The sequence below is a fragment of the Mastacembelus armatus genome, chromosome 11 (assembly GCF_900324485.2).
Source record: "Mastacembelus armatus chromosome 11, fMasArm1.2, whole genome shotgun sequence".
NCBI lineage: Eukaryota > Metazoa > Chordata > Actinopteri > Synbranchiformes > Mastacembelidae > Mastacembelus > Mastacembelus armatus.
This window is the reverse complement of record NC_046643.1, coordinates 21,077,777-21,100,738: the sequence shown is the minus strand read 5'-3', so window position 1 is coordinate 21,100,738 and position 22,962 is coordinate 21,077,777. Positions and strand designations below refer to the sequence as shown.

General features: G+C 42.4%; 1 protein-coding gene across 1 annotated transcript; it reads left to right on the top strand.

The window, feature by feature from the left end:
- The first annotated feature begins 1,186 nt into the window (after positions 1-1,186).
- On the top strand, positions 1,187-22,709 carry LOC113126604 (venom phosphodiesterase 1). The gene is made up of 25 exons (XM_026300709.1): positions 1,187-1,306; positions 2,341-2,428; positions 3,836-3,970; positions 4,290-4,415; positions 5,037-5,097; positions 5,391-5,488; positions 6,143-6,222; positions 6,705-6,824; positions 7,527-7,636; positions 8,648-8,713; positions 8,856-8,928; positions 9,751-9,859; positions 10,273-10,395; positions 11,229-11,260; positions 11,457-11,584; positions 11,856-11,925; positions 12,031-12,118; positions 12,663-12,835; positions 13,978-14,023; positions 14,292-14,446; positions 15,384-15,525; positions 16,616-16,693; positions 16,779-16,911; positions 18,867-19,023; positions 19,746-22,709. Exons 1-25 carry the CDS (start codon positions 1,268-1,270, stop codon positions 19,917-19,919), a joined length of 2,604 nt encoding a protein of 867 aa, XP_026156494.1. The 5' UTR covers positions 1,187-1,267; the 3' UTR covers positions 19,920-22,709.
- Positions 22,710-22,962: the final 253 nt, after the last annotated feature.

Below are 22,962 nucleotides of genomic sequence, written 5' to 3'. Positions count from 1 at the left end.
GCCTGTTTGTTATTTAGTTAGCATGTTAGCTAGTATACTAACATTAGCCACAGTAGTTAGCATTGGGATAGGCCTGTTTGTTATTTAGTTAGCATGCTAGCGTTAGCGTGTTAGCTAGTGTACTAACATTAGCCGCAGCAGTTAGCACTGGGATAGGCCTGTTTGTTATTTAGTTAGCATGCTAGCGTTAGCATGTTAGCTAGTGTGCTAACATTAGCCGCAGCAGTTAGCATTGGGATAGGCCTGTTTGTTATTTAGTTAGCATGCTAGCGTTAGCGTGTTAGCTAGTGTACTAACATTAGCCACAGCAGTTAGCACTGGGATAGGCCTGTTTGTTATTTAGTTAGCATGCTAGCGTTAGCATGTTAGCTACTGTGCTAACATTAGCCGCAGCAGTTAGCAGTGGGATAGGCCTGTTTGTTATTTAGTTGGCATGCTAGCGTTAGCATGTTAGCTAGGGTAGTGATTACCATCTCAAGTGCTCTTTAGCAGACTACAAACAGCGAGAAATCCACAAAAAAGAACAATCTCACTGTTATTTCGAGAATAGGTTAATTATATAGCTAGCTAAATTTGAGAACATGAACATCCAAGACTCAAGAGCACACATTATTACTTATTTTGCAGGAACAGCTGTTTATGTATACAAATGTTAATGTTTTACAAAAATCTTTTTTTAGGGATGCAGCCAGTTTACAGTCCAGATATCCCATCACCAAACATTAGCATGGCAGCTTAAAATGCCACATATGACCCACTCCGTCTTTGACAGGTACAGTATATTGCTCCACTTCACTTTATTGCAGCTGAAGGAGGTCTGACAGTGCAAAGGTCCTGATTATACATGATTCAAAATCAAAGCTTATCAATTGAGATCATTTGCCATAGTTCCAAGGTCAAGGTTGCTGATAAATATTTGAAATATATATTTACAGGTTATCAGCTCCTATTGGAATTCATAGCATTCGACACATGGGCTTTTGAATCTGTGTGACGTAGTATAGTACTGTATTCTGTGCTTTAGCTTGTTACCCACACTTGCTGAATTTCTGTTGTTAAAAGGTGTGAAAATAATTATCATTTGTGGTTGGACAGACTTAAAGCATAAACACAAGGTTATCTTCTTGTTCTGGTAATCAGTTACTTATCTGTTGCCTCGACTTGGTCCAGAGTTCGTTGCTGTGATGTCCCTTTATAAAGAAAAGTGTTTCCCTCTCTGTCTCTCTGCCTGTGTGCTGTGAGTGGGACTGCTACTTTGATAGCAGCCATGGGTTTGGTGAAAGAGTCGCAGAAAAAGAAGATCATTGTAAGTATTGGCTTTGGTTTTGAATGGACGGGTATAGGGAGCGCTACGATGCACAGTCAGAAACTATAACATAAGCAGACATGAATGCAAAGTGTATTTTTAACCTTTCTAATTATCTATGGAAGTTTTGCTTCTCTTTTTATGAGGAGCCTCTGTTTCACATTTGCATATAGATATTGCATGTTTCTGTATAATCCAAAATAGGATGCACCCCAAACTCTTTGGCTTTCGAGTCACAATAGATCCTTTCTGTCATAAGCATAGTTCAAGAAACATAATTGCATCATTGCTAAAACATAACTAAGCATTCCTGCCTTTTAATGTGGTTCTTTTTTTGCAGCAAAGTCTGCAAGAGTTTTCTTCTTTGGTATAAACACTGTAATTCAAAGTAAGCAGTCGTTCCCCTGCAGAACTATTGCTATACTTTAAATGCTGTGCATACCATATGCCTGTTTGTCTTTAGAGTTGATTTTGTTGAGTTCAGCAGACGACTAATAATCTATTGATATAAATGCAGTAAAATTGTTATCAGGTGATCGGTGAGCTAAGAGCAATCTGCCCACAAGACTTCAGACCAATCAATTTGTTGACCTGAAAGATTTTTATGAACAAACACCTCAATGACAAACCCACAGATACAACAATCTGATTTAAATTCTGCTGGAAACAGCCTAAGAAAAAAATATTTGATGCACTGCACTTACTTTATCAATCAAAGCTCCTCAGTTGAAAAAGCTGAAGTTCAGTAATCTGGGCGAATAGATAAGATTAGTCTTAAGTCACATATCCACAAACAGAAAAACATGCACCGGTGTAACATGATTGGTCTTAAACATTCCTTTGTGGCAGACAGAGCATCACAGAACAGAAAAAAGTGTGTGTGTGTGTGTGTGTGTGTGTGTGTGTGTGTGTGTGTGTGTGTGTGTTTTTCTGTCTCGTGTCATGTAATGATATGGACGACACTTGCATCTGCACACACTCTTAAAGTTATGTTTGCGTCTCTCAGTGTATGTTTGTGTGTTTTTATGTCACAGATAGGCATCTTGGCCGTAACAGTTGTAACCCTCATTACTGGTCTTGTACTTGGTCTTGGACTGGACTTGCAGAAATGTCGAAATGAAGGTGCTGTCAGACACACACACACACACACACACACACGCACGCTCATGTCTCTGGAGGCTCACAGACTCCAGAAAGACATACAGTGAATAGCACTGTTCACTGTTTGTTCCTTGGCTGACTAGCAGTGTGTCTGTTTGCGCTGAAATTACAGATTGAACTGTGTAACATGAAGCATTCAGGTTAGTGTCGAGCGTCGATATTAACTGATCCTGAAATATAGACTTTTAAGTCAGTGGTAATCCGGATGTTTTTAAACTGAATCTCAAATTAGTATTTATAAGGATGCGATTTATTTGACAATGTTGTGGTTTCTTAAAGCTGCCACTAGATGTGACTAATGAGCAATATTAGCACATGACAGAATTGTCTCATGGGATGCAAAAGTAGAAAAACTATGTTTAGGAGTGGCCAATGTTTACATTTTTTTTAGCTGAGCGTAAAGAAAAATAAATAGCAGTTGAAGTAGTTTTGTCAAATTTCCTGATGAGCAGCATTCTAAAAATTGCCCCAGACTTCTGCATCTTTGCTTCAGTTTCACAGTCGGAGAGAAATGACTTGGCCAGCGCAGCGTCATCCATTCATGTGTTCAGATGTTTAGTAAGCACAATAGAGTCTGGCAGGATGGACAAGCATGTGTGAATCATATGAATAGTATCACAGGGAACAATGTGACGCTCAGTTGATCGCCTCTATAATTTGCTCTGTTCTGTCCATTTGTGTTGGCTTTTCACCTTTTGACAGTCAGCTGAGCTGGAGGGGCTGGGAATCTTTTCTCAGCCTGACACACATTCATGCTGAGGTTGTGACTCACATGTTGCTGAATTTCTGAATGACCTAATAGCTGATGGAAATCAGTGGTACTTCTATTTCCATTTGTGAGCCAAACCTGAATGATAAATATTACTTTTGTACCTTCATATAAATATCAGAGTTCAAACTTATACAACACTTAGGAAAGTCTGGGCATGTGGATGTGATTAGCTACAGTATGAGAAACAAGACCAGTCGCAAACTATAATTTTGTGGGTATAGGCAGCCACACATGAGTCCAGGAGTCATGGAGACACTGTTGTGTACACATGGTGGGTCAAATTATCTGTACAGATGTGGTAAAGGAGCTAATATAAGGTACATTTGCATCATTAATTCCTATGAAAGCACTAGGGCCCCTAGCTGTGTTTTGTGGCAGAGTGCCGAGTCAGCAAGGAGACAGCGGGAAAACTCCCATAATGCAGCAGCGCACAGGGGAGCCCAGACTACATCTGTTCTTCCTTAATAATGGGCTGCTGGACTGAACTGGTGCCAGAGCTGTGGATCAAAACAGCACGTTTGTTATTTCACATCCACCGTCAACACCTAAGCCACTGGGTATGAAATATCTAAAAGAGGTTGCCATGTCTGTTTCAGTTGTCCCCCACACGTCCTGCAGAAATCGCTGCTACGAGCCTTATGACTTTGAGATCCCTGGTTGCAGATGTGATGAGAACTGCAATGCCAGCAACAGCTGCTGCTATGACTATCATGACATCTGCACCGTCCCAAGTAAGACTTTGACTCTGACTCTGGACCTTTAATTTACTTTCTGGAGCAACCAGATTCTCAGGATAGCTGGAAACTTTTTAATGCAGCAATCTGGACAGTAAGTGCCCTTTAATTTAAGGGCACTTTAATTCAATTTAATTTAATTTAATCTGCCCTTTGATTCTGTCAGTCATCTGGCCTTTTATCCTGAAGCCTCCATAGCTGACATAATGATGCCAATCATTGCAGGTGTGACTCACCTGAGCCGAATCCAGAAATATTCCATCCTCCTCCAGTTCATTGCGTTGTTGTAGCCTAACCCTTTAAGTGTTTCCTTCAGCTGAGCAATGGGAATGCACAAGGCTGCGGTGTGGAGAGACGCGGCTGACGCAGAGCAGATGCCATTGCTCTGATGACTGTCTCTCTGCAGGAGACTGCTGCACAAACTACAAACAAGTGTGCCACGGTGAGAATGTGAAGAAACAAGATACGAGGGGGTTTTAAGTAGAAAACACAAAAGACAATGTGGATAAAGGTTTCTGTTAAATTATTAATAAACTAAATTAAATTTTTTTAAAATAACACCCATTATGTAACATGTAGGCTATATAGAAAAGATATACATATAAACAGTTAGGATGGAGGCTTTTTATTGGTTCATTTAAAACAGGGGTCTCAAACTCCAGTCCTTGAGGGACACCGTCCTGCTTGTTCTCCAACTATCCCTGCCTTACCCTCTGCTGATTACCTGGATCAGGTGTGTTCAGCCAGTCAGGATAGTTGGAAAACCAGCAGGACAGTGGACCTTGAGGACTGGAGTCGGAGACCCCTGATTTAAAGCGTTGTTGATTCTGATGCTGTTTTTTTTTGGGAGCTCATTGCTCTGTAAAAACTTTCAAATATATACACAACTTTGTTTTAATGACATTTCTCATGTTGATGCTTGTTGTAATCTGAAAATATTATCTATAATTATTTTGTTTGACATGAAGACACAATCCTGTCCACTGCTGCACATTTCTTCAATTAATCCTGAAATATTCTGTTAATAAAATTGATGTGTTCTACATTTCTCCACCTGCTGTAGGAGAGAAAGCCTGGGTGGAAGACGAATGTGAGGATTTGTCAGTCCCTACATGTCCAGCAGGGTAAGGATTTATAGTGATATAGTTTTTAGCTACGTAAATCTGTTAGTCAGTGTTTTCATAAGATCAAATGTGTAAAAAAAAAAAACAAAAACAAAGACTGAAAACCTTCTCTGTTTTTGCCACATCAGTAAAATTAGGACTCTTTGGACCATCATCAGTTTCAGAGCTGGTGTCTCAACTGAAAACATTCATCCTGTTGTTTTTTTTTTTAATTCAGCGACTGTCCTCACTGTGCCTGTTTGTGTTTGTCTGTCTTTAATTGAATATTGTCTTCCTGATTGAATCTCTTGTAGCTTTAAGCAGCAGCCGCTGCTCCTCGTCTCTCTGGACGGCCTGAGGGCTGAGTACCTGCAGACGTGGAGCGCTCTCATCCCCGTGCTGGACAAATTCAGTTAGTGTTCAGCTCATTAAGATGGATTTCACTTTTAATGTCGATGTCATGAGAGAAAAAAAAGGATCTTTCTTAAAAACGGAGGTACCAGTTGCTCTTTTGGAATAAATGGTTTATTATGCAGGACAAAAGAAGCACAAAATTACATCACAAGTTCCTTGTGTTGTTCTGTCCTAGGTCCCAGCAATTCAAATTGATATTTAAGTTTTTGGATTTTCTTCCTTTCAGGCAGCGTGTGGTTTCAGTACACGCTGACAATTTGAACTGGGCGGGTTAAACTTGCCTGACAAGTGATGCGTCATGCTAAGTATTTGGCTGCTTTGCCCAGATGTGTGCTAATACAGCAAAAACGGCTTACGTCATGATGCATTCAAAACAGCTTTGTCACAATGAGTTTCTTGAGCTCTTTAGCAATTAAATCACTGAATTTCAAAAGCGGTTACTTCATGTTGAAGATATTTCACTTACAAAATGATTTTAATGTAGGCCAGATCTGTACAACCGTCATTGTTGCCTTTTTCTGTCTAAATAAATGAAGTGTGTTTATTCTGAGTCAGGTATCGTGCCTGCATGCAGGCTGATAATCAAATGAAGAAGGTTTCACTGGATGTGCTCCCTCTCAGTGTGTTTTGTCTTCTGCTCTTCGTGTTACAGAGAGATGTGGAACCTCAGCACCATACATGCAAACAGCATTTCCCACCAAGACTTTCCCCAATCACTATACAGTCGTTACGGTAAATCACGAGGCTCAGCCTGATGCTCATGGACACACACACACACAACGCGTTTCGCCCTAATGACCTTTAAGATCCTCTGACTTTTCCCTAACCCCACCGTTTGACATTTATGGTTTTGGGTGAAGTTTCTTAATACTGTGTGGTTTATCATTTACAGATGCTCATGAGTGAGTAACTGATGATCCTTTAACATTTGATGTAGCACGGACCAGTGTCACGTCCAAATGTTAATTTGTCCAGTAATTGGTGCTTCTGAAAAGAAAAGCTGCCATTTCCATCAATCTTAGTCAGATTTATGTGTTTAGGCGTGAATAACAAGCATCCTTTTGACACATGACTGACTCATTCACAAGGGTCATTGTTTTTCCGCCCAGTGAATCGCCAATTATTCATCTCACACTCGGACCTTAACTTAAAAATTGTGTTTAGAGATATTGTTTGGGTTCAAAGAACTGTCACCCATGTTTCTCTCCTCTCAGGGTCTCTATCCAGAATCCAATGGCTTGATTGACAACACTATGTATGATCCAGTGTTTGATGCCACCTTCAGTCTGTCCAGTCCAGAGAAAGAGAACCCTGACTGGTATCTTGGTCAGCCTGTGAGTCTTGTTAGCTTTATTCCAACTTCACAGAAAGGGCACAGGCTTGGTTCCAGAAATGTTGTTTAATGCAATTCATTAGTAAAAGTATTTTAAAAGGAACTATATAACACAAATACTTGGAAGTCACATGTACTCACAGTATACAGTACTGTGCAGAAGGTTTGGGCAGTTTAGATGTTTGAGATTCCATCAGGGGTCTGACTGATCCCAGGTTCACTGTGCAGGACAAGAAGTCCATAGAGAACCCACTAGAGTTCATGAAGAACTATTTTCAGAGGGAAGAAGAACCAGGAGTCCTGAAGCAGATGGTCTGACCCCCACAGAGCCCCGATGTGGGCAGTGTGGAGTCAGTCTGGGCTCATATAAAGAGACTGAAACACTGGGACAGCCTGAATCTAGTCCCAGGAGAAAGTGTGTGCAGGTCAAACCAGAGAGAACTGCTGCTGGTTTAAAAGGGGGACGTTTGCAAAAACTGGTTAGATTTAAGTTTGGTTCCCTTCACTGCACTTTGGATGAAGTTCACTGATAAATGAAAACCTTTATCTGTCATTTCTATTAACCCCCTGTGTATTTACAGTGCCTAAAACCTTTGCACAGTTCTGTAGGTGAGCTTTGTAGAATACAGGTGTATAATCAGACGCCCTGACATGTGCAGACCCATTTATCAGTCATGTGATCATGTTTCCTGTTGTTGTATAGATTTGGCACACAGTGAAGCACCAGGGACTGAAGTCTGGGACGTTTTTCTGGCCTGGATCGGATGTTAAAATCAACGGTAGTTTTCCTGACATCTATCAACCCTACAACGGGTAAGTCTGTCATTTGGGGTGGGCTTGGTGTAGATCAGAGGCCTTGCTCTTGCATGTTATCCTTTGCCAAACTTAGCTCAAACTGCCAAACAGGAAGTGTTTAAAAAAAGCACTTTCAGATCAGCTTTCAGATGGGATATGATGTTTCACTACACTTTTTTGTTTTGTGGCTAAACTTTCACAATGACGAATTAGAGCTAATAATAAATAAAATCAAAATAAACTGATCCGGCGTGACGTGACAGGAAATAATGCTAATGTGAGAGTGAACTGTTTTCTAAAAAACACAGTTTAATTTGCAAATCCTCATTATCCTCATTGTGAAAACACGTTGTAGCACCTGAGCCTTAGTGAGGCAGATGTTGCAAGAGAGTCCAGTCATAACTATTTATTTTAAGTAACGGTAAAAATACTTCAGAGCATAATTTTTTGCCTGATTATTAAAGAATAAACAGAAAAACTAGACCAGAGATCACATGCAGCAAGGCAGCAGACTGTGGCTGCACGGACCTGTAGTCCAGATGTGTTCAAGAACAGTTTGGATCTTCTGCAGTGGTAGAACCAAGACAGAAAAGTCTGTCTTGTTTGGAGAAGGTCACAGAAGATTACACCAGGCAAACGTCTTTAAAAGCACATCATAAATATTTAACATCATTAAAATTTAACAACAGCATAAGGAAGACAGAAGAAAACGTAGACAAATGGCGCCAGTGAATAAGCTGCTACAGAATCATGTCTTAGCTGGAATACGATACTTTTAACGCTGATAAAGTTTCTGAACAAGAGGCAAAGATGTGAGAGTTCAAATTAAGGGATTAATGGCAAACACAAAGAAAAATGCACGCTAAGAAAAACCTGTAGAGACACCAAGAGAGAGAAGCCTTTGAGTGAGTGGGCTTTAATAGGTCAGTGTAGACCTGAACAACACGGTCGGGTTCTGCCAAAAGCTGTGGAGCTTCTGGTGTTTCTGACAAATCTTTCTGTTACCTCCATCTCTTTCTGTGTTTTTAGTAAAGTGCCATTTGAGGAAAGAGTCTTCACTGTGCTGAAGTGGCTGCAGCTGCCTGATGATGAGAGGTTGTTTCCTTTCCTTGGCTCATGTAGATTATTATTATTTTGATCAAATTACAAAGACATATTTGTGACGGCCTTGGTGGTTGTGGAATTCCTGACTTGGTATTTCACCGTCAAGCCTCAGTAAAATCATTTTTCCTTCCAGGCCAGATTTCTACACTTTGTATCTGGAGGAGCCCGATAAATCTGGACACAATTTTGGTCCTGTCAGCGGAGGGGTGAGCTGAGCTAACACAGGAACTTAAATTAAATCAGTGAATGAATGACTGTTCATTCTGTCCTCTTGGCGTCTCTGAATCCTCTTGAGATCTGGTGTTTTTCTTTTTTATTATTGCTAAAACTTACATCATTTCTTGCTTCATACCTCATCTGGTTATTTTATCATATCATGTTGTGATTGTAGATAAGGAGGGATCAGACATGTTAATGCAGCCTGATAAGGTGAACGATAAGGCTGATATCTTCTTGTTCATCCATTTACTCCTGCACTTGCACCATCACGTCCCATTAGCAGGAAACACCCCGTTGTCAAGCATATCTCTGGAGGTTCCTCAGCAAAATCACATTCTGCCAGAATCCCATATCACTGTGGGTCTCTGCAGGATCTTGTCCAACCATCCATCCATCCATCCATCTTCTATACCCGCTTTTTTTCCTGGCTCAGGGTCACGGGGATCTGCTGGAGCCTATCCCAGCTCTCTCTCGGGTGGAAGGCAGGGGTACACCCTGGACAGGTCACCAGTCTGTCGCAGGGCTTGTCCAACCATTTCCCCTGGAATTATATATCATACCAAACAGCAACACTCACCTTTTAAGGGCACCTCTTTATCTCAGGGCGTTTTCTTCCAACAGTTGAAACAGCTATTTTCTGTGTCAACCTCCATTAGAAGTTGCTAAATCGAAAGTTTTATTTTTGCCGTTTCTCATCTCATTGACCAAGGTTGAAACTGTAGAGGCGCCATAATTATTTTTATCCTTTTACGGTGATGTGTTCCTCCGGTTCCTCAGTTCTTTGTGTTTGTTCCGCTTGTTTTCTCCAGGTGATTGAAGCGATCCAGGGTGTGGATAAGGTCATTGGTCAGCTCATGAACGGCCTGAAGCAGATAGGCCTGCAGAGCTGTCTCAACATCATCGTTGTGGCTGATCATGGTAACACACAACAGCTTAAAACAGCTTTGGAAAGATGTTCCTCTGTGACTTTAGGACAAATACTGTGTTTTACTGAAGGTTGACAGGCACTTTGATATTGAGCACTGGTGCCCTGGTACCTGATCTGATATCATGACACAGCGCCCATCTAATAACCTGAAGCACATAGGCCTGCAGAGCTGTCTCTACATCATCATCATCATATAATAATCATAATCATTGTGCAAATACCTTAAAGTAATTCAGGGAATCATTTCCAAATCCATCACGGTTAAACCTCGACTCCCTTTGTTTTATATTTTGCAGGCGGTACAACAGAATCAGCCAGTCTGAATAAATCGATGCTGAAACACGTCTACGTTCTTTTTAGTTTTTACTATTTACTTTCTTCCAATGTCCTGTGACTTTTGCAGGTATGGAGGACACAAGCTGCGACAGGAAGGAGACGCTGCAGGAGCTGGTGGGTGATGTCAGTAAATACTTTGTTACTGAGGGACCAATCGGACGTATCAGAGCCAAAGATAAAGACACCATCTGTGAGTGAATCAGCTTTTTTACTGGTCTGCCTAATGGTGATGGCTGCCTCCTGACAGCCCGCGTGGCCACATCTTTTGCTCATTTAGTGGCACAAACTGTCTGTTTTGGTTCAGTTGGCAATGAAACAAACAATGTCCAGCTGTGATATCAGTTTCTGATGGTGATGAACGGCCAAAACATGAAGATAAATGATGGCGTAACATCACGTGCTCTAGAAAAATGAGTGATACCAAGGAAACCTGAGTCACCACACTGACACAGAGGTGAATGACATTGTTGCTCTTTGACTTACTTTATTATAGAAAAGCTGCAAAGGGAAGATGAACTGAAAGTCTGTTTAAATGTTTTTTGCTAGTGTGTGTGTGTATAAAGTGCAAGCCTGTATATTTAGTGTTTTTAGCTTAGAGAAACAAGCTATGGGGCACAGAGCTTGGCCTTATCTCATTAACACATATTAATTGTGTGTGTGTGTGTTTAACTGTGTGAATGTGGCCAGGGCCTTTGAGCAAAAGTGACATAACCTCTCAATGAAAGTTCCCAGACTTAATAAAGTCACAGTGTTCTCACATGGATAAATCCTGTGGTTGTAAGTCATCTGCTCCCACTAGGATCATGAGGTCTGAGATCTTGGTCTGGCCTGTCTGTGCTGAACTGTCAGCAGAGCCATGATTTAGCAAACCCACAAATTTTAAATTACCCTTGTGTAACTGTGACTAGTGGAAAATCCACAGGAGTTTCAGGAGGCAAAACCATCAACTGTAGTGAAAGTACAAGACTTTGTCATATGAGTAATTTTACAACAAGTTGACCTCACCGTTTGTCCTTTCCACAGTGGACTCTGCTGGACTTGTTGCTAACATGACAGTAAGTGTTCAGCCTTTCTACCTACATGTTCAGGTGTGTGCAGCTCGGTCGTCTGATGTGTGAGACCATTTCTAAATGAAATGCATAGAAATACGAGCTACGGTGAGACTCAGTTGTGCTTCACACATCAAACACTACAAGAGATGAACACGCCATATAAAAATAGGATCATCGCCTGTGTTTTTGCTGATTTTAGTGCAAGAAGCCAGACCAAAAGATTAAACCGTACTTGAAGGCCAACTTACCAAAGCGCCTCCATTTCGCCAAAAGCCGGCGCATCGAAGACGTCAGCGTCCTGGTCGACCCGAAATGGTTGTTTGAGAGGTATCTGCATCTGGAGTTTGTCTACACTCCCTTAGTTTTTTTTAGTTATTTCTTAATTTTATCTGTAACTTAAGAGACTTAGACTTGTTTTTTTTTCATTGGTCACTAAGGGTCAAGAGCAAAAATCACCAGACAGAATATGTTCTCAGCATAAAGCACGTCCAGATGAAATCAGTGCCTTTTTAACCACGTGTCCCTTTAAGCTCTGAGCGCTCAGCATTGTTTAAGATACTGATCTGAGTTTGACGCTAAAACTCGTCTGTCTCTACAGATTTCCTGGCTCGCTCACATTCTGCTCTGGTGGGGCTCATGGCTACGACAACGATGTTGAGAGCATGCACGTGAGCACCGAGCGTTCCTACTCTGCCCTGTCCTGTAGTCAGCAGTCGACACTAACAGCTTTGTCCAGCTGAAGTAAATATTTAGGAATTCTTCTTCTCTTACAGGCCGTGTTTGTCAGTTATGGACCCAAGTTTCAGTACAAAACACAAATTGAACCCTTTTCCAACGTCGAGCTGTACAACCTCATGTGTGGTGAGTTTTTGGGGTGTGTCTTGACAAACTACCTTCTGACAGTAAGCAGTTAAACAAAGGCACCACAGAACAACCAAACCATGTCAGGCGGACATGCAGCGGCCTGCCTGTGAGGAAAATTAAATCACTGAACTTTTTCCCTCAAGGCATGTTCAGCTTTTATGGTGTTTGTGGTCTGATGCGGCAGCAACACACAGATTTCCACGGTGCACTGAAAGTTCAGATTAACTGACGCGAGCCGCACTAGACTTTTTGGGTGCTGCCGTCACTGTTGAGTACTGCTTGAATGGATGAACAAAGTGTTTAGGGCAATTTGTGCCAGGAGGCAAAAAATCCCTGAATTTTTGACTGTAGTGTGAATGCTCCATTACTTTTCACTGTTGTATTAAACTGTCAGGCTGCTCTCATTAACACATAATAACCTCAACAGGTGAAAAAATAAGTCAAGGTCGGTGTTGACACTTAACCTTGTGCTGTGCTTCAACGTTAACATGCACAGCAGCTGGTGTAGGCCACAAAACTAAACCGTCATCACTCCACGCAGATGTGCTGCAGATCTCACCCAGTGACAACAACGGGACCCATGGCAGCATGAACCATGCGCTGAGGCAGCCCTACTACAAACCAGCACCGCCTACAGAGCAGAGCGGCCCCGCTCAGTGTCCAATGGTCAGCCTGGACCCCGAGGACAGCCTGGGCTGCAACTGTTCCGCCCTGGTGGGTTTGATTTCCACTGAGGGGAGAGAAAACAGACGGCCTCGTTCACCAGTTGCTTTAATTTTCACTTTGTAAGATAAATGACGGGAAGTAGGAAACATCCAGGGTTTATCATCTTAGTTTAATTCTCTTAGGGACACTGCAGGTCACTGTTAATCAGCAGGGCATGTTATTTGATACTCGGTACCATCAGCCAATATCAAGTTACTCAGTTCACTTAATTGTGTTTTCAAGAAATGGTGACAAATGTGAAAACATCACCAACCAGTGGCGACTGCAGTAAAAACCTGTGGGTGTCACTTTGTTCCTACACAGTAAAATGAGACTGACTTTTAACGTTTTCTCAAAAGATTAGATGGAGTGAGACTTTTCATCCCAGTGAGAAACCAGATCAGAATCACAAAGACGTGACGTCTTACTGTTGCTCCAAGGAGCCCCGTCACTTTGAAGGATGGGCGTGGTGTCTGTTGGGCTTTGCAGTGAAAGAATGAGCTCTGTCATTTGGTTAAACATGCAGGGACATGATGCAATTGCTGCACAATGTAGTTTAATAAACAGGCTTTTGTTCACAAATTGCCGTATTGGTAGTTTGCCTGCTGCACCTTAGGCCTCATTAAACCTGAACTGTGAGATGTTTCGTGTGTATTCGGAGCACGGTTTTAAAGAAAAGGCTTGAGAACAAGTTCTGACAGTATTAAGGTGTCAGGTGTGAGGTGAGCAGCAGATTGCATGAAAAGATAGACAGACACCCAAAATCAGCCAGCATCTCAGATTAGCGTTCGTCACAGAGATCAGACAGATATTAGGTGAAGAGTAAGGGCAGTTTAATGGGAAATTTAGCTGAGCTGTACATGATCACGTTCTTCCTGTCAGGAGAGATCTGAGCACATGACGGAGCAGAGAGATATTTACACCTACAAGCACTAGATACACCTGACACCAGAGTTACAGCTTCCACCACAGGGAGTTTCCCTCATTTCACCCATCATGCACTGAAATCTCACAGTCCAGGGTCGATAATGTCGTGATACGAGCTACTGTGAAAGTATTTATGTCAACATATCATTTTATATGTTGTGTCATATTTAGTTATTTAAGTCAAAACAAAAACATTAAGAATATTTTTATTTTTTTCTTTTCAGAATGGATCTGCTGTGAACAGCCGTCTGAATCTGACTACAGAACAAAGTGAGAACAACAGTTTCTGTGCTTTAAAAAAAAAACTATATTAAATTAAATGTATGAGAAGATGTTGTGATTTTGTGGTTCAGTCTCTTGTCTGCACCTTAAAAGTCTTTAAGGTGTATTTTGGGTTTTTGTTCTTCTGCAGTTTTAGATTCTAGGTCAGATCGTTTTAAAATGCATTTTGCAACATGGTCACACATTGTCTCACTGCCATGTTCCATCGAACGGACAATTTAAAGAAAGATCACGACCGTGATTCTGCTCTTTTCAGCGTCGGCTGCAGAGAAGACGCACGTGCTGTTTGGGCGTCCCCGGGTGTTGCAGCCCGACCGGAGTTACTGCGTCCTCTACCAGCAGGGATTCATCAGCGCCTACAGCCACCAAGCCCTGATGCCTCTGTGGAGCTCCTTCACCATCGACAAGCCAGTAAGTGTGAACCCAATAAACCCAATAAAAGGTACGCAGCAGTTAGCGAACGCTGGACCGTACACCTGAGGGCAGCTTTTATTGTTGTGGGAGATAGGACCCTGGACCACTTTGTACGCCAACCCAGCTGATGCATACAAAACCATTCTCCTCCCTCACCTCAGTCAGTCTGACCAGCACCCAGACTGACCATGAGACTGGGTGTACTCCCTTCAGACCACCAGCCACCCACACTCCCCCCCATTAACATGGAAGGTCTCAAGGTCTTTGAGGTGGACTTGATATTTGACCAGTCCCTGGCCCTTGAGGATGCTTTTCATTGATTCAGTTCTGCATTCAATACTTATTCCCTCCGAGATATCATCAGACTGTGCTTTGGACACCTTGCTCTGGAGTTGGATACTGGACTTTCCAAACAACAGAACTTACGTCAGGTTAGATAACCACACCTGTATGACTGGTACCCTAAAGAACAAAGTGATCATTCTTCTTCAGGGTGACTCCCACCCCCCATACGTACCAGTGGGATGGCACAATTAGCTGTTCAGTCATGAATTGAATGTGTAATACAGCAACAATGTTCATGCGTCAACAGTTTCACGGGAAATCAGGGGTATTCTGGGAAGAGCGTTTTAAATTTCCCGCTGAACGTTTGTTGACAGGGACTGTTACCAGGGACACAACTGTTTCCTTTCTCTAGATACATTGTCGTCTCTAAAATAACACATCCCCAACTAATCTGTGTCGTCTCCCCCGAGATGCAATAATAACATGTAGCATGAGTCCCTGATTAATCCTCATGCAGCTTCATTTTTCAGAGAGATTTCCTGATAATTTCTTTGGCAGGGTTTGTTCAATTTATTTTTGGACTGGGTTAAAGAAACACCAGCTTAAATTGTGTCTGGACATGATGTGTTAATGCAAACACTGATTGCAGATGAGCTTGGACCCCTTGTCGCCGGTGATGCCTGACTGTTTAAGGGCTGATGCCAGACTTCCTGGATCCCACAGTCCCAGATGTGACCAGTATGGCACCGACACAGCTGGGAGTGTGACGACCGCCTTTCTGTACCCACCCAGTATGTATGAGCACCCACCCGATGCTTTGCAAATCCCGGTCCATGAGTTTTCTGTGCAGATGCACAGTCACGTTGTGTCTTTTGTCCATCTTGTCCTGGATTTGCAAAGGATGTGAGCATCTCCCAAGCTGCTTCCCTCACTTCTTTGCTTAATTTCAGCCTTAATTCCCAAGAATTTCAGCTCATTCATCACCAGCTCATTTCACAGTTGTGTAATCGTTTGTGAAATAAGGTGACAGTTCTTACAGCATGTGGAAACAGTGTCCAGGATGTGTCAGGACAGTTTAATTTTTTATATTTGTTGTTTTTTTATGATTTACTCACACTCACTCTGGGGTGTTCCTGCAGGTGGACGCCTTTCTCTGTGCAGGTTCCTCAGGATGAACCTTAACGATCTAATTAATCTAATTCTGGCTCTCAACGAACTGTGAGGTTGATGCAGCTGCAGGATAATACGTCAAATGTTAAGCAGTAAAGAGAGAGTTCATCATAAATTCTGATGCTGTGACCAGGCCATTATCAGGAATGTGTTTTTATTCATACTGTTTCCTGCTTTACTTAGAGGACAGGAGACTGACTATAAACTGGAACATATTTCAGGACCTTATGGAAACACTGCCTGAGAGGCTCTTAATGCCTAATGCCCTACAGGAACTCTGATGAACACTCATGATGAGATTTCTCTGAAAGTTCCTGTTTCTTCAGACCTCTGTGGTTTGATGGGACGTCTGTGCTTCCCGAGCGTGCGACTTTCCTTTTCTTATTTCTTGGATGCTGCTACGTGAACCTAATTTGCATTTTTGGACCATGTCAAGCGGCAGCCACACCTCAGAGTCCTTTGCCAGCTGCCTCAGTTTTCTGCAGTCGTGCCAGGTACTGGCACACACTTTCACACTGCCCACGGCATGACGGTGTTGAACTAGTGTGGAAGAAATGGAGAGATGGTTTAAAACATGTGATCTACATTAGACATTTTCATATGGACACTAAACACATTGACATGTTGAACAGATGAAGAGATATTATACCAGCACAGGAGAGGACTGGTTTCTTTCTTTTACTCAGTCTCCCCTTCACTGTGTTTCTGCAGATCTGAATGCAACAGTGGACCAGCAGTATGATGCTCTACTGATGAGTAATGTGGTGCCAATGTACCACGAGTTTAAGAGTGAGTTACTTATTGAAAGTGTGTTTCTTTTTATTTCTTCTCTTCATATGTCATTTCATTGTTTTCCCCTCCTCCTCTGCTGCAGAGATCTGGGACTATTTCCACAGCAGCCTGTTAAAGACGTACGCCTCTGTTTACAACGGCGTTAATGTGGTGACGGGTCCTGTCTTTGATTACAACTATGACGGCCTTTACGACTCTCCGGAGCAGATCCTGCAGTAAGATTTAGTTTCAGTATTATTTCACCAGAACAAATCTGAACGGCTTTTGTTTTGCATTCAGGAAACTCGTGCAGGATCGTGACACCGTCTGCTTGTTTTCTCTTCATCTCTCTTTTAAGTATTCACTAATGATTTTTCCAGGCGGTACGGTACTCTCATCAGTTGCTTGGAAACACTCCAGCCCACTGCAGCCCTTGCCAGGATTTGTTATGATATGTTATGATAGCTTCATTTTTTTTTTCGGTTTAAGATAAACAGAAAAGACACAGGGATCATCCGGCTGCTGAAACACATCAGTTGTGTTTTCAACACCTGAGCTCATTTCTGCTGGATTGTGATCCTGTAATGTATATTTGGGTGTTATCGGCGTAATTTTGATATTTTGTTGTCTATAATTATAAGTTGTAAGTAGAGAGAACTGCAGAGGAGAGCTACAGGGCAACAAAACATTATGTAGAGGAGTCATTTATCTGTCACACCATGACTAGGCAGACAGTAGCGGGCAGGTGTTCATGCAGTTGCAGGTAATTATGGCAGCAGCGCTAGTGAGTCATGCTACATCACCGCTTCTCAAACAGGAAACAATATGCAAACTGGGAATCTGGGGATAGTTAAAACACCGTCTCTTCTTTCCTTCTGTGAAGTCAGTGCCAGGAAAACCCAACACAGACGATAATGGACTGTTGCAGATTCCTGCTCTTAAACACGGCTCTTAGCATTTGTCATGGTGGCCCTGTCCGTTATTTACTCATGGTAACAAACACAAGTGTGTTTCTTTGGAAAAATGAGACCTGCATTTATGGGATTACCTGCCCAGTGAAACTCATGTGTCAGCTCCTCTCACTCCACCCCTCCTCTCACGAATTTCATCTTTAGTTTGCTGTGACTTAAGGAAAAGTTGTTGTGTTGTCACGTGTCAGTGTCATGTTGGAGATGATTATGGCATGACAGGTACTTTGAATAGTGCCAACACTGGGAGATGATGAGTGTTTTCAACCCATTCACACAGTCTTCTGCTGTTTGGGCTCCAAATTCATTGACTAACAGATTCACAGAAAATGAAGACAGACTGGAAATGGTTGTTTTTGTCTGCAGGATTTGGGTTTTGACCAAGAAATTATTTAGCAGCCACCTGACTGGGTGTTTTATAGAATATTAGTGTTTTAGAAAGGTTTTTTTTCCGGGCTTCACTTTGTCTTTATGTTAATTCTCCATTGCACAGACCACGTTGACTTAGTCTGTCCTCCTGTTGTCTCAGGCCACAGATGTGTCTATAAACAAATATAAGTCAAGGAGGATATGGATGTTTCCTGTTTCCAAGGGTCTGGTTTATATTAGTCTGAGAGAAAAGTGATTCATTAAATAATTGATGCACTGAGCAGTGATGGCTTCACTGTGAGGAGGTCCTAAAATAGTAATGATGGATGTAGAGAGCTCCCACTGTGCTATCATCTGAAGGACTCCGGCCACAAGTCGAGTGTTTCTTTGAAACGAGAAGCTGCAAGGCAAGTTTATTTATATAGCACAGTTCATACACAGAGTAATTCAAAGTGCTGTACAGAAACAGCGTGTAGGAGAAACGCTATGACACCCTGGATGCAGCAAAAACAATCGTTGATATAGAACATATTCGAAAAATGATTGTGTCTCGTTTCCAGTCAAAGAAAATCTTCATGCTGCAGGAGAAAAATGATATTTTTGACAGTATTGTGCTTCCATCTTTGGGACAACACACTCAGCTCCATGCACCAGTGCTGGACCTCTTACTTGCTCCCTCCAGCTGTGTCTCAATGGGAGCAAATCCCTGCAGGTGGTGGTGAGACTAGAAGCTATTGTGTGGTGGAGATTACTCAGCCCTGGTTTTAGGATCGCACGGCTTTCACATGAGTCAGGATGCGATTTTACTGCAGTGGTGATGATCTGTGCTGTGTGGGGTTTTTGTCTGGTTTTAGGTTTGTGCCTGGGACCAGAATCCCCATCCCCACACATTACTTTGCCGTCCTGACGAGCTGCAGGGACCCAGCCCATCCGGTGAGCACCTGCAGCAGCGAACTGCAGACCGTGTCCTTCCTGCTGCCTCACAGACCCGACAACTCAGAAAGCTGCAAAGTAAGAAAGCACAAAGTCACAGTTTTGAACACAATACTTCACTGTCTCAGTCCTGCTCTGCTGGACATGTCACACTGGGCCAGACAGATAAACTGATGTGACTCAGTATGAAACTGGTTCCCCACTGTGACTGGTGTTTGACCCCTGCTGGTCCTGAAGAAAGCAGCTGTGCCGTCAGTTGCTTAGATGAGGTTTAATTACTCAGGAGTGAAGCCAGTTCACAGTGTTTCAGAGGAAACAGATAAGAAAGACCTATTGTGAGTACACTATGTTCATTATAAACAGGCATCAGACAGTCGGGAATAGTTCCATGAATGAGACTAAGGTCCGAAAGTCTCAAGGTTTATGGGAAGACCAGTCCTGCCAAGCTTAAAGCAAAACAAACAGAATTACATTCGTAATCCAGAGATTACACACATCCTTTTTTAAATCTCCTTACAGTGAGGACTTACTAACCTCTGACCTCAACCATAAGCACTTGGTTAACCCTGAATTCATCCAGCCCTGTTGTCACCTTGAAATTGAAAAGTTAAAACAGATCAGTAGCGTCTGTCATGTCATTTCAAACACTTTGTGCAAACCTTCGAACGATGTCGGCTCTGGCCTCAGACTCAACAACAAGAATAGAAATCATCATAAAACTGCACCAACCAGGTGCTGAAGTGACAACATGTCCTCTTTCATCGCACTCTTGGTTTTTAAATGACCTTTTGCTCCGACAGAGCGCCGAAGATGAATCCGTCTGGGTGGAAGATCACATGTGGTTTCACCAATCGCGGGTCAGAGACGTGGAGTTGATCACAGGGCTGGACTTTTACCAGGGCAGCGATCGACCAATCCCAGAGCTGCTGAGGGTGAAGACCCGCCCCACGGCTGCCATTCATAGAAAACAGTGAGGAATTCACTTCCTGCAATATGTAAATAATGTTTCAGACCAACAAGATTACTATTTGATGTGTCTGATTGTCAACACTGGACTCCAACAACGTGACGTTATTTATTTACTGTTTAGTTTCTAATCTTTATTTGTCAGGCCAAATGGCCTAGAATTGGTCTTTTAGCAGGAAAACATGAGAAAATTTGTCTTTTTGTCTGTTCATGGTGCCAGGAATTAAAACAGACTGTGCCCACTAAGGCCAAGCTGTTGGACTCTTCTCAGATTTACTGTTTGTCCTCATCACAGATGAAATTCCACTGAGGTGAATGAAGCGTCTGCGCGGTGACTGTGTGTAGACGGGTGTCTCCATGTTTTACCCATTGTCACTATAAATATGATAAGCTGACTGAGCTTCCTGACAGCTGCACATACCCTGATCAGCTTCCTTCCATATACCCTGATCCACAGTCAGCAGCTCAGTCTAGTGGGCTGCGTTTCATCTGCGGGGCCTAAACACCTAAAGCTGGACATCCTGTTATGGCAGGGGCCGTATCAAAAAGCCCCTGACTCTGATCTTAAACACTTTTATCCAGGAGTCTTAACTTTAGGGCTGATCTCAGAGCAGGTCTGCTGTGACAAAACCACACCTCGACACACGCAAACCAGTGTGCGTGATACTTGATCGCAGGCCTGTTTGTATATTTGACCCTAAACTCGGCTGTTTATCGTCTGCACTGAAAACACTTTAAACGCTGACGCTGTGGATCCTCGTTCTGTTTGCACAAACCTCTTCATCCGTCCGTTCCTCTGACAACGCCAGGGAAGTCCAGATCTGCCTTTTTGGGAGCCCCGTGACCTGTGGAAGTCCAGTAGAACCAAACTGAGGTTCTGAATGTGCCGCACTAATTGTTTTGCTCGTATACAAACATGCAAAGATTGTGACTCACCCAAGTTGTCACTGCTGCATTGGAGATAAGTCCAACTTTATTACTCCCTGAAGGGAAACTCTGGTCTGTTGTAGTGAAAGTAATGAGCAGTAAAGGTATGAGAGCATCTGTAATCAGATCAACATGATTCCTGCACGAGATGTAGCGTCATTCAGAAACTCCTGAGCCCTTGAAAGACCTCCTCCCCCCAGGTTTCCCCCCAGAAGCTCTTTCACTGGTTTTTAAGGGAAATTGAGAAAATGAAAGACATTTCATAGAATTTGGTCACTTTGCACTAAGAATCTGTAAGAAAACTAATCTCTGCCTTGTGGAATAAGAAAGACAGAGTGTCTTAAGTCAGAAAGGGGGGACTTCTGGTCCAGGATCAAAGTCCTCTTCACTTTGGAGTTCACCCCTTCCACATCTCCCTTCACTTCAACGCTCTACAAGAACCAACTTTTTCTGATCTGAGGTGGGCAGGAAACACCTGTGTGTGTGTGTGTGTGTGTGTGTGTGTGTGTGTGTGTGTGTGTGTGTGTGTGTGTGTGTGTGTCAAGGCTGAGTCACTTTTTTCTGTATGTATATATGTGTGTGGGTGGTCTGCTAACTTTAAACAACTGATCTCTGAGCTACTGAGGTGGAAAATGAAGGACGCCGTGATCAGACGACCGGGGCTTAAAGAGGATTTACTGCAAATGACACATTTCATTTGCTCCTGTGGTTTGGATGAGACACGTCACTTAAACACGGACGTGTCATTTTAGTTTTCTGCCCTAAGATTGTATTGAGGGACTTCCCATAGTTTAAAGTGATGCTGTGATACCATCACGACCAGTCAGTCCGAGTGTTTAATAACATGTGGCCCCGACAGCTGAGGCTTTTCTCAGAGTTGTTAAACATTTATGATCAGAGCATTGGCTTTACTGACCAATGGACAGACTAGATAAGAGGCAGCAATAAAAACTGCAGGAAAATAAACCAGCTGCGATATGAGAATTTCCACAGAATCTCCCTGCTTTTCCCTTCGTGTCTTTTCGACACAGACTTCCAGTAGAGGCTGTTTGCTCATACACTCCAGACCTGCTGCGATAAATGGAGGACTTTGTTGTTGTGAGAGTGCTGCGTGATGTGATTACCTCTGCACACCGACTTAGTCAGCTGAAGCATGCACCGGAAACAGGGGGCAGCTGATGTTTGTGGTCACAGGCAGGGATGGAGTCTGAGCCTCCACCTTCAGACACTGAAGCTCAAACACACCCAGTGTTTACCGCTACACTGATCCCAGTCTGTTAATGTGAAATCAGGTGTTTTTAGTTCTCCGGACAACTCGATGGAAATTTAGTACAGTCACTGTTCCTGTATTTGGTTTCTGATATTTGGCTGTTCTGCTCCGTCGCATCACATTTTCTGCTGTGACTTGCAGCACGAGTGAGCAGGTAACAAACTCACGGCTGGTGTCATGAAGTTTCAGTAACAGAAGGGGGATTTCTCTAAAACAGAAGTTCTTTGTTTCACGTATCAGTAGCTGGGATTAGTGTCTCAGCTGTGACCAGAACTGGTGCTGTCATCGCAGCAGGTCACTGTGTAAAACCAAAACTGGTCTGCAGGACTCAGACGACACGCAGCTCAGTGAAAGCTGTTTCTGTGAGGACGTGATGAATCATGGGAAATGATGAAAACTCAATGTCCTTTGTTCATTTGTGGCCAGAAGAGACAAAAAAATGTGGACATGGAGTTTTTAAATAGAAAATCTAAAGTTATATTTCATAAAAAGGATCAATTAGTAACTGAAGTGGTGAAAATCATCACCACAGTTTTATTTTCACTTTGTTTTTATTTCTGTTTCAGGATATTTTCTCCTCGTCATTGTCATTAAATCCTGTGTTTAGTCTTCATTTGATTCATTTTCTTATTGATTACTTTCATTGTTTTACCACATTTCTTTGCATATGTTATATTTCTTATTAACAATGACTTAAGGAAACTAGTTAATATGTTGTGAAATAGTGTATGAACATAAAAAAATCCACAAAAGAATGTTCGAATAAATAAATAGGCAAATTAAGTTTTTTTGTCTCTTGAACTGTGTTTATTCCTCATTTTCTGTATTTATTTGTCTTATGCACAAAACACATT

Excerpts from the sequence above, each read along its gene's own strand:
- LOC113126604 (XM_026300709.1), top strand. The coding sequence starts at position 1,268 with ATGGGTTTGGTGAAAGAGTCGCAGAAAAAGAAGATCATT. Across the intron at positions 14,447-15,383 it reads CCTTCACCATCGACAAGCCA|ATGAGCTTGGACCCCTTGTC; the intron begins GTAAGTGTGAAC and ends CACTGATTGCAG. Across the intron at positions 15,526-16,615 it reads CGCCTTTCTGTACCCACCCA|ATCTGAATGCAACAGTGGAC; the intron begins GTATGTATGAGC and ends GTGTTTCTGCAG.